At 41.6% G+C, this 11964-nt stretch overlaps 2 protein-coding genes across 2 annotated transcripts; one reads left to right on the top strand and one right to left on the bottom strand.

Annotated features, from left to right (window-relative positions):
* Positions 1-545: 545 nt before the first annotated feature.
* Positions 546-5403, top strand: LOC102702171 (sulfate transporter 1.2-like). The gene is made up of 12 exons (XM_006649496.3): positions 546-890; positions 1452-1500; positions 1630-2012; positions 2294-2359; positions 2466-2579; positions 2687-2803; positions 2902-3028; positions 3107-3393; positions 3488-3678; positions 4325-4410; positions 4491-4567; positions 4707-5403. The coding sequence occupies exons 1-12, from the start codon at positions 546-548 to the stop codon at positions 4848-4850; spliced, it is 1986 nt and encodes a 661-aa protein (XP_006649559.1). The 3' UTR covers positions 4851-5403.
* A 3883-nt stretch (positions 5404-9286) lies between these two features.
* LOC121053927 lies at positions 9287-10353 on the bottom strand. The gene has a single exon (XM_040522505.1). It carries the CDS (start codon positions 9985-9987, stop codon positions 9538-9540), a length of 450 nt encoding a protein of 149 aa, XP_040378439.1. The 5' UTR covers positions 9988-10353; the 3' UTR covers positions 9287-9537.
* Positions 10354-11964: the final 1611 nt, after the last annotated feature.

Raw genomic sequence — 11964 nt, forward strand, 5'->3', positions numbered from 1 at the left:
GCATGATGCATGCTGCTCTCCGTTTTGGTATCATGCATCGATATATCTAGATGGATACTCCACGTTGCTGCAGAAGAATTATGTGATAATATAATAAATATGAATTCTAAAAAAAATCGTGCCTACTATACGATTTTTTTCATGTGTTATATATTTTTGTGCCTTTATCAATTATCCATAGATTATAAATGGTTGGGTTATATCGTGTGTCTTTTGGGGAAGAGATACAATTTACACTCTTAATGAATCATCCAAAGGCTAAAAATAATTGAGCTGATAGATGTAATTTACATCCTTAATGTATTATCCTAAGGCTAAAAATAATTGAGATGATGTAGTTTAATTTACACTTTTGATGTATTATACTAAGACCAACAACAATTGAGATGACGTGGCTTTACAGGGGAAAAGAGAATATTGACTTTATAGAAAGATTTCATGGTACTGATGATGCAGACTTGTTTCCACTCTGCTTTTGCATCGCCTGGATACCTGCAGTTCTGCACGCCTATTTAGTCGTCAGCTCTGACAAGAAACAGCGCCAAATGCCGCGAGCCGTGGCCGACGGTGGCGAGGGCCTCGACGCCGACAGCATCGCCAGCCAGCGTAGCATGGACAACGCCAACGGCGACGTCCACCAGCAGCACGGCTACAAGGTCGGCTCGCCGCCGAAGAAGAACCTCCTGACGGAGCTCGCCGGCGCGGTGAAGGAGACGTTCTTCTCCGACGAGCCGATGCGGCGGTACAAGGACCAGCCGAGGTCCAGGAAGGCGTGGCTCGCCGTGCAGCACGTCTTCCCCGTGTTCGACTGGGGCAGCCACTACACCCTCGCCAAGTTCAAGGGCGACCTCATTGCCGGCCTCACCCTTGCCAGCCTCGTCATACCTCAGGTACATTTCTTAACCGGCAGTGATACCGGCTAGATATGAACTGAATATTTTTCACTCATTTTTTGGTTTTTTTATGCTTATAATACAAAATTTAAATTTTTAAAATTTAAAGTTGATTTTGAGGTTTTTTTCATCGTTGTTTATTTTACAGTTTTGACTTTTAGATCGTATAAACACGTATATAAAAGTTTTATTAATAAATTATTTTCTATTTACAAATATATCGTTTGGTTTTATTTCACCAACAACCCAAAAGAAATCCGACATATATATTCACACAGTCACTATATAAGTGAATCATAATTCGTGCTCCCTCAACCTTTTTATTAGTGATGTTGACTTTTAAATTCACATTGATCATTAATTTTATTTAAAAACTACATAATTACTATTTTGTTATGAACTGATCTATTACTAAAAACAATTTAAGTAAGACTTATATTTTTTTATATTGGTATAAAAATAATTGAATAAGATGAATGCTTAAACGTATATCCAAAAGCCAACAATATTAAATAAAAAACACACTGGTCTAATTTATGAATAATATCTTTGAACCAGGACATCGGCTACGCGAAGCTCGCTAACCTGCCACCGGAGATTGGGTTGCGTAAGTACTGCAATGCGATCAAAATGTTCATGGCTTCATACATCTTGAAAAAATGTTTACCACACTGTGATGAGACCGTTTCTGCAGGAGGCGAATTGAACTGACATGCGTTGGTTTTGCCTCTGGCAGACAGCAGCTTCGTGCCGCCATTGGTGTACGCTCTGATGGGCACCTCGAGGGAGCTGGCCATGGGTCCGGTGGCCGTCATCTCGCTGCTGCTCGGCACCCTCCTCCTGGAGGAGATTGACCCGAAGAAGAACCCGCTGGATTACAGACGGCTCGCGTTCACCGCGACCTTCTTCGCGGGGGTCACGCAGGCGGCGCTCGGATTCTGCAGGCTAGGGTTCGTCGTGGAGTTCTTGTCCCATGCCGCCATCGTCGGATTCATGGCGGGCGCTGCCGTCACCATTGGCCTTCAGCAGCTCAAAGGCTTCCTCGGCATCGCCAAGTTTACCAAGAAAACCGACATCGTCTCCGTCATGAAATCCGTATGGGGAAATGTTCACCATGGGGTGAGTACTTCTTGAAATATAGCTTTATTTTTTATTTTTTCGTTTCTGTTTATCGTTGTAAGTCAAAATTTAAATTTTTAATCTTAAATTTAGAGTTAATTTTGAAAGGTTTGTCATAGTTTACTTTTCAGTATTTATTTTTAGATGGTTAAGAACACATATTAAAAGTTTTATTTATAAATTATTTTTTCATTGCAAATATATGGTTTTGCTTTTTCAAACACCATATTCTCTGAAAAATGGTAATGTATGAGAGAATACATGACTGGTTGTTGATGCAGTGGAACTGGCAGACAATATTGATCGGGGCATCATTTTTGGCATTCCTTCTTGTTGCCAAGTACATAGTAAGAAAAATTACACCATGAGCTTTTTTTTTTTCTGTGGTTATCCTCGACTATTGGTGATGAACTGATGATTACACTTGTCCATTACTCCATTGGGATCATTCAGGGGAAGAAAAATAAGAAGTTATTCTGGGTCCCAGCGATCGCACCACTCATTTCGGTGATCATATCGACTTTATTTGTCTACATCACCCGTGCTGACAAACACGGTGTGGCAATCGTGAGTTCTTGACAACTTGCATCTTTGTCATCAGAAAATGCAAACAATCGTATTGTATCTCCTGATTAGTTGAAGTAAAGTGAAGGTTATCCCAAATATAACTGCAGGTAAAAAACGTAAAAAAAGGCATCAATCCACCTTCAGCTAATCTGATATTCTTCACTGGCCCGTACTTGCTGAAAGGGTTCAAAATTGGAGTAGTAGCTGGAATGATAAGCCTTACGGTAACTCAGACTGCATTTCCAGTTCTAAAACTGTAGCATGAAATAAGCACTCTAAAATAGCAATGTTCTGAGTTATCAACCAATGCAAACATTGTTAGGAAGCACTTGCAGTTGGAAGAACATTTGCTGGATTGAATGATTACCAGATAGATGGGAACAAAGAAATGTTGGCTCTAGGAACCATGAATGTGGTCGGTTCGATGACTTCTTGCTATATAGCCACAGGTAATTAATGGTTCAGCATAAAACTACTGAAAGACAAGTGCATATTAGCATTTTTGTGATTGAAGTTGTTTCCTACAGGTGGTTTTGCACGATCAGCAGTCAATTGCATGGCTGGCTGTAAAACTCCAATGTCCAATGTTGTAATGTCAACTGTAGTATTGCTTGCACTGCAGTGGATCACTCCTCTGTTCAAATACACGCCCAATGCCACCATTTCTTCTATCATCATATCCGCGGTGCTTGGTCTATTTGACTATGAGTCAGCCTACCTTATCTGGAAGGTTGATAAGTTGGACTTCATGGCGTGCTTGGGGGCATTTCTTGGAGTGATATTTTCATCAGTGGAGTACGGCTTGCTCATTGCGGTGCGAATTTTTAACTGTTTCCGCCTCACTTACAAATGAACACCTTGTATGATAGACAAGTGGCTGATGACTGTTGTACTTGTTTGTGGAATAGGTTGCAATATCACTGATCAAAGTTCTTCTCCATGTAACACGGCCAAGGACAGCTTTGCTTGGCAACCTTCCAAGAACGATTATCTATAGAAATGTTGAACAATATCCAGAAGCCACCAAAGTACCAGGGATGCTAATTGTAAGAGTGGACTCAGCAATATACTTCACAAACTCCAACTATGTTAAAGAAAGGTAAAATGACCCCAAGTTTAGAATTATGGTATTTTAACAGGTTAGTAGTGTTCATATCAGATATCGGTATGATCAAAATGTTTTCAATATGGTATATATATTATACATTTTACAATTGTTTTCATTTGGGCAGCTTGTTTTGACAAAATTAGATGAACCATTTCTTTGGTGTCTAATAGAGTGACTTTAGTTGGTAGGTGTAGTCTGTAGATCGTTAAGATACTAATATCTTGGTAGATGACATATTTGGAAATGGTATACCAAGCATACACAATTAGATTTCTGTTTTGGTCAATTCTATTCTGCTTAGAAACATTTTAGTAATAATTACCTGGATATAATGATCAGTTTATCATCGCTGTTGTGTGTTTACACCAACTCTTTTCACCTCTTATTTTTTATGACAAAAACAAAAGCGACTCACACTTAAAAGTTAATATTGCACTACAAGATCTTCTGGGATATAGGTACATTTTTGTATAAGTTAAATCATGGATGTATGTGAAAACACCTTATGTCATAAATATTATAATATCATAAGATCACGTTAGATACGTTATTATGTTATCTTCAGTATTCTAGCAACATGTTGCAACCTCAGAACTACCTATAACAAAACATTGCTTAACTTGGTATCCAATTTCAGAATCCTGAGATGGCTGAGAGATGAGGAAGAACATCAAAAGGAACAGAAATTACCAAAAATTGAGTTTCTGATTGTTGACCTATCTCGTAAGAACTTTTTTCTATATAAAATATTGCTGATTTGTTTTACTGAGTTACAGCTGCTGACTTATCCAACCCTTTAACAGCTGTAAATGATATTGACACAAGTGGAATCCATGCCTTCAAAGAGCTGTTGAAGACACTTGAAAAACGCCACATTCAGGTAAGTGAAAAACTTAAGTTTCTAGTTACAGCAACTAAAGGGGCTACTAGCAGGAATTCTGGGGCAGCTGTGATCCAAAACATCAAATTTTCATAGAAGGAATGTACACTAAGAAGAAAATCCATGTGTGAACTTACAGCTTATATTCGCCAATCCTGGGGCCGCTGTGATCCAGAAGCTCCGGTCAGCGAAATTCATGGAGCTCATTGGTGATGACAAGATATGCCTGACAGTTGGTGACGCCGTAAAGAAATTTGCACCACAGTTGACTGAGAATGTGTGAATAAGGTGTAGCAAGTCATATTCAGGAGGTGCCATTCTTTTACAAATTCAGTGTTAGCAAGTGCAGTTTAATAGTGCAAAGCAGCACTGGAGTAATAACGTAGTTGGGAAAAAAGGGTAAATAAAGAAGTGTGCTGGACCTGAAGCCACCAGATTTGCCAGGTGTAGTTGGAAGGGAGCAAACATGTGCATAGCAGCCTAGTTGGGTATGTAAATCAGTATGTGCAGCAGTGGTGGGCGTTGTCAAGCTTATGGAAGAATATCTGATACATCAAAAGTGTGATGATTGATAATTTAATGTATCATCGTGTATGATTAAAATAAGTTTGTTGTTGATTTGTGTTGATTGATATCTGATAGTATTCCCATGTTCACTGTATTTGATCAGGTCCTGTGATGAGGTTTCACTGTGCCAACATTCACATGTGCCTTCTACAGTTTGTGGCATTGATACATGTATAAGAAATTATCTGCTGGGTTTTTCCTTATAGAATACTACTCCATACCTGGCTAGAAGAGTCTCTCTCTTCTGTTCTTTGATTTGGAATCACCACTTCCGCACATATTTGAAACTTCCATGAATACCTACTGTTTGCATATGAACCCTAGCTAATTTGGGCCCTTGTTGTTATTTCCCTCTACGAGTATGAATGTTATACCAAAAAAAACCCATTGCAAGCCATGCATGATGCATCTAGTTGATCAACAGAATGTGGAAACAATCGGGACAGAACCAAAATTGGTCTCTAGGTCCACTGTACATTAGACACCCATGACACAACAATGCACATACCAAGCTAGATCCTCAGAAGAGGGGGAGTTGGTTTCTGGGAGGGAGGAGCTCACCTTGAGAAAAAAAATGGCAGGACCACGGGAGGGGGTCCCGCCACAGCGGACGAATCGCGCGGGAGGTCCCCTTGCGCGGATGGCCTGACCCCGGCTGCCGCAGCCGGCGGCGAGCGGCTCCATGCGCAGCATCGCCGTCGACCGAGAGAAGAGGAGCAGGACGGCGAGACTCCTCTCTCACGGTAGTAGCCAGCAGCACGCGCGGCGACGGCCCGTTGGCTTCCGCGCCGCGTCGGGCTGCTGGGCTGGACCGAATCACCGAACCACGCGAAAAAACCACAGCCCACCCCCACTGTTTTCTCACCCACCGCTGCGCTCTAGGAGATTATTTTTTGGTTTTTACCCACACATTTCTCAACCGGTATATTTTCTAAAATAATTCTAGAGAAATTATAAGGTCATGCTTTAAGTAAATTTTTAATTTTATAACAATTAATTTTATTATTTATACTATAATATACCTATCAGAAAATCAGATAAACTTTTGTTTAACCGTGGTGGCGGTGCGTGCAAAGAGGGATTAGCTGATGATTAAGAGCAAGTACATTAGCAGACCATAGGAGCAGTACAATAGCAGGCTATAAGCCAGCTATAAGCATATTTTAAAGAGATAAGAGAGGAGAGAGAAGAGAGGTAGGCTATTAATTTATAGCCAGCTACACACGGGCTCCAAGGCAAAATATGTGTATGACATATGGGACCATATATTGATGTTTGTAGATAACTATTGTATGAGTTGGCTATTAGATTGACTATAGATGAATTAGAGCTAGTAGTTGGCTATACTATTGAACTTGCTCTAAGGCAGCTATAAACATATTTTAAAGAGATAAAAGAGGAGAGAGCAGAAGTGGACTATAGATTTATAGCCAGCTACAGCACGGGCTCTAAGACACGGTGTACGTATGACATGTGGGACCAGATATTAATATTTTATAAGTAACTATTGTATAAATTGACTATTACATTGACTATAGATAATTTTAAGGTAGTAGTTGGCTATACTATTGAATAAGGGTGTAAGTGTGTTGGCCCATCAACCCGTTTATAAACCAATTAAATGGGTTGTCCACCGAATTACCCGTTTAATTGACATATAAACGGGTCTGCGGACCGGCCCATTTATACCCTTGCTATTGAACTTGCTATAAGCGGCGGTAGGCGTCTGTGGACTAGCACCAAGGTAGGAGTACGTATGCTCTCCCTCCCGGCTAGCTACTGGATGGGATCATGGCAGGCATCACATGCCGTTGTTTTGGAAGGAACCTACGATCATGCATGCGTTGTACTCTGTCAGAAGGCTTTTGTTTCCAACGGTCAATCAAGTACGGAAGACACGAAAAGGACGAAGTGAGATAGGCCGCTCGATATGATTACTTGAGGATTCCGTGCTTACAAAACCACGATTAATTATTCTTTTTACAGGTTAATATGTAATACTAGTAAAGCGAGTGTCATTTTGGATTACTCCGTTTTGGAGTTGTAAATTGCAACTTCAATGGTGCTTGGCTAGAGTTTGGATTAAAGTCATTTTTTTTGGCCATATCAATGTGATACCCTACTAAAATATTGGTAGTATTAAACTTGTCTAAATTTTGATACTCATGCATGCACCACCTTAATATAAGGAAATGTATTAGAACTTCTATATGTAACTTTTGATGTTAAGAGTGTTTTCATATATAGGCCGTGTTCGGCCAGAGAGTTAGTCTAACTCTCTCTTTTTCCGCGCGCACGCTTTCCGAACTGCTAAACGATGTATTTTTTGCGAAAATTTTCTATAGAAAAGTTGTTTTAAAAAACCATATTGATCTATTTTATATTTTTTTAATAATTACTAATTAATTAATCATATACTAATCTATTAGTATGTTTTCTGCGCTGGATAACTAACCCATCTTCCAACCCAAACGAACGTTGCCATAGTGCATATTGCTTCATATGTTCAAAATGCTGATAAAATTGAAGTTGGATATCCAAAATGTAATTGAAATCTCAAACCGATACTATACATCCTCATTTTTTCGCTTTTGCTTGTGCTTATATGCTAAAATTTGAATTTTCAACCTTAAATTTGGAGTTGATTTTGTCATTTTTTTTCACCAAAGTTTATTTTTAGCATTGACTTTTAAATCGTTAAGAATACACATATACAAAAAATTTATTCACAAAATTATTTTTCATTTGCAAATATACCGTTTGGCTTTTTTCATGAAAAACCCCAAACAATCACCCCCATTAGTCACTAATTTTCCACAATGTCAATAGTCACTAATTAAGTTCCTGCGAATAGCAATGTCAATGTCAATAGGATATCAACTACTACCTCTCTAAAAAATTATCATATTAGCTATAGTTAATTTAATATACAATTCATATGATAGTTAGCTATGGATAATTAGATATGTGAAGAAAATTATATAGAACCTCTGTCCTTCCCACGTTTAAAAAGACACCGCTTATCTATAGCCATGTGTCCGCGCGAATCTTGAAGCTAGGGTTCTAGCCAAGGAGAAGGATAGATAACGGAAAATTTTATGTACTTAAGCTAGAGGTAGAAGATAGGTGTTGGACACGTGATAATTGAGAAGTGTGCCTTTCCGGATTGGGAGGAACTGGGTCTTATAATTTTCTTCCATAGATATGTGGTAAAATATTAAAATATTCTACCACACCTCCATTCTCTTATAAGAGCAGGTACAATAGCAGGCTATAAACCAACTATAAGTATATTTTAAAGAGATAAGAGGGGAGAGAGAAGAGAGATGAGCTACTAATTTGTAGCCAACTGCACACGGACTCCAAGACAAAATATGTGTATGACATGTGGGAGCATGTATTGATGTTTTATAGGTAACTATTATATGAATTGGCTATTAGATTGACTATAGATAAATTAGAGTTAATAGTTGGCTATATTATTAAACTTGCTCTAAAGCTCCTAAGAGCCCCAACTGCAGCTGGCTGCAGATCTACCGTATTGTTCTTCTCCTCCATATCACCGTAAAGCTGAGGTACGTGATAACTCCTGTAGAATGCATGTACCTTCTCTAAGCATATACAATATGCAAAAAAAAAAAAAACTTAGTTTCAGCCCCATCTCCATTATAATTTTCTTTATCTCTTTTATACTACGTATATATCCATCTTGGGATAGTTACGAAGTCATGCTTTTCGGCACGCTATAGTAAATACCGTGGTCAGTTGAGCTGGCGATTCACGTACTATCCGTGATCGATTTCAGTTTCTGACTAAAGGAGGCAGAGCAGTACATTCTTAAAGTGACGTGTCAGTTCCAGTAGGCCATGCATCATGCATGTGATGCTTGTGATCCTCCTCGCCATGCGCAGTACTCCTAGCCGCTAGCCACAGTACAAATGCACCCAATTAACAAACAGGTGAAATTTAAAATAAATAAATTACAGATGCTACAGTGTTTAATACTGTTTCACTTCCTGTCTATCTAGATAGTACACTACAATCACACACATATATATATTCCCCAATCGAGTTATTTGAAGGGAAAATTGTATTCTATATAGGAGTATTATTTTTCAAACATCATTTTTCCTAAGAAAAAAATGTGCACTATATATCCAATGCCCAATTAATATAAGCATGTAACACCTTGAAGATGCAGATCATATATCTCGATCCATTATCTCGGATACCTCAGAGTACGTAACAAAGCAGAAGTTACAAGAAACAAAAAAAAATGCAACAAAGTACTGCAAATAAGTCCGGCCGGCTGGCCGGGACTCAAAAGGCCGTACAGAGAATAACGAAAGAACAGCAGAGCCGCCATGCCATGCATACGTGCATATACCATGTAGTCGCTAGGTTTACAGATGAAGCGAGGTGTCGACGTCTACGTCGCCCCGATAGCCTGAATTCTGCATCGCCGCCGTCGCCCTCGGCATGTCCCCCCACGGGCTCGTCGCCAGCGTCGACGACGACGATGCCTGGACGCCGCCGCCGCCGATGCTGTGATGCGACGACGACGATGGCGGGCCGTGCAGAGGCCTGGACGGCCGGACCAAGTCCGGGTGCAAGAACCACCTCGGCTGCTCATTGCCGCTCGCCGCCGCGTGCAGGCCGAGGCCGAGAGCCGACGCCGCGCCAGCAGCGCGGTCGTGAGCGTCGGCGGCGGGGCGCACCGGCCTGCTCACCTCCCTGCCGGCCTCCCTCATCTCCTTCACCCTCTGCAGGTTTCTGAACCTCTCCTGGAGAAGCGCTATGGAAGATGTGTGGATGATAGAAGGGGAGGCCTCGCTGCCGCCATGCCTTCTCATGAGAGATCGAGACCGAGGAGCTAGCTAGCTTGCTGATGATCTCGCTATCTAGCCAAGATCGAGAGACCGAACAATTTAGAAAGCAATCGCAAAGTGCTCGCTTTAACCTTTACTTGCAGTAGCTGCTGCAGGCTAGCTAGGTCACTGTTGCGATGCGATATGATGTTTGTAGTAGTGATGAGGGCCGGACCAGCTAATTAACCGGTTCGCTTGTATGTAGCAGCTAGCTAGGACAAGTATATGTGTATGTGGCGTTTGGTGTTTGCTTGCTTGGTTGGAGCTTGTTACAAATAAAGCTAGCTAGCAAATCAACCAACAACTGCAACTGCAAATATACTGGAGAGAAGTGGTGCGATCACTAACGAATTGAGGGCTTGGAGGGGGGCTAGAAGAGGCGTGTGTGTATATATATAAGCTGCAGGGGCTGGGAGGAGGAGGTGCAGCATGCATACATGTTGTCCTCTTGCACACATTGATTCTCACTAGGCAGGCAGTGTAGCATGTGTTTCTGTGCCAACTCAACTCCAATGGATCCAATCCAAGCAAGGCCACCTAATTTGTTGGCAAAGCAACGCAAAGCAAAGAAAGCAATTTGGAGAGGAGAGGGGAGAAGAGGAAAGGGAATCAGGGCGAGGCGTGGAAAGTCCAAGGGGGAAAGGGCCTTTTGGGAGGGGCAGGGGGCTGGGGGCCGGCCGGCCGGGTGGAGTGGTGTGTTTCGTGTGTGCGTAGCAGGAGAGGCGAGGGGGGAGAGGAGCAGGGATGGACAAAAAGCTCGTGGCTTTTTAGCTCGCTCGACTCGTGACAAACTCGGTTTGGCTTAGCTCGTTTCATTTTTCTAACGAGCCGAGCTAGCATTTTAGCCCATTAGAGAGAACGAGCCAGCTCGAGCTGGCTCGTGAGCCTAACAAGCTAGACCAAAGATACGCGATTCGTCGGTATTCATTGATTCCACCCCGGAAAGCATGTGTTCAATATTTTATAGATTCATCATGTGATTCGTTGGTTCAAACTTTAATATTTAGATACAATTTCATATTATTTGTATGTTTGAACTGAAAATTTGCTTATATAATCTATTCAAAAATTATTTAAATTAACTTTTCAGACATGGCTCGCGAGCCTAACGAGCCAGCTCGAACTTTGTAACGAGCCGAGCCAAGCTGTGTTTTTAGCTCGTTACGATAACGAGTCGAGCCGAGCCAACTCATTATCTTAACGAGCCAGACCGAGCCGAACCGAGCCGGCTCATTATCCACCCCTATAGAGGAGGGGTTTGGTGATTGGATGTGAGGTGCGCCTGTGCGTGCCACTTTTTAAAGTGGTAAAGGGCGGAGAGGTAGTACAAAACCGGGCGTGGAGCGTAGCGCTTGGCACGGGATTGTGGAGGGGAATATGGGTCATATAGGATTTTGTGATGGTCTTTGTCCGCTAACCCTTGCCCTGGAAGCGAGTGGGCCGGGGGCCTTTCAGACCCCCCTTTCTTTTCCTTTTCTTTTCTTCAAGCCTCTAGTTTTGCTGCCTATCTCCTTGTCCCTGCATGCATATACATCCATGCACATCTATCTCATTTGTTTCTGAATGGAGATATGTTTATCACTGCCTTATTGTTCCATGTCATGGATTGGGACAGGAGCTCCTCCCCGAGGAGGAGATAGGGTGTATAAATATATCGATCAGGCGGTGAACCATTCCAACTGATCTGATTTTTTTTTTCTTTTGTAATCTCCTTGGTTGATTAGCATTGGGTTTTGGTGGTGTGATTGTGTGTGAGAGAGTGTGTGTAGGGGTTGAGGTCGCTTTGCTGTTTTCTGTTGTTTGGATGCAGGAGGTCAAGCGAGGGGTTGAAGGATGTGTTGGTGCTCCGACCAATCAACCGGCCAGATGAAGAGTTAAAGGATCGGTTTATAAAATACTACTACTAGCACGTCGTCGTGGATTCTGTTTTTCACTACTAGGTGCAGTTGGGCTACTGTTGGA

This window comes from Oryza brachyantha, chromosome 3 (genome assembly GCF_000231095.2).
Source record: "Oryza brachyantha chromosome 3, ObraRS2, whole genome shotgun sequence".
Taxonomy (NCBI): domain Eukaryota; kingdom Viridiplantae; phylum Streptophyta; class Magnoliopsida; order Poales; family Poaceae; genus Oryza; species Oryza brachyantha.

Bases quoted from the DNA above. Each gene is read 5' to 3' on its own strand.
- LOC102702171 (XM_006649496.3), top strand. From the start codon at position 546: ATGCCGCGAGCCGTGGCCGACGGTGGCGAGGGCCTCGACGCCGACAGC. The intron at 2,360-2,465 runs GTAAGAAAAATT...GGGATCATTCAG, and splicing joins TTCTTGTTGCCAAGTACATA to GGGAAGAAAAATAAGAAGTT. The intron at 4,411-4,490 runs GTAAGAACTTTT...ACCCTTTAACAG, and splicing joins TCTGATTGTTGACCTATCTC to CTGTAAATGATATTGACACA.
- LOC121053927 (XM_040522505.1), bottom strand. From the start codon at position 9,987: ATGAGAAGGCATGGCGGCAGCGAGGCCTCCCCTTCTATCATCCACACA.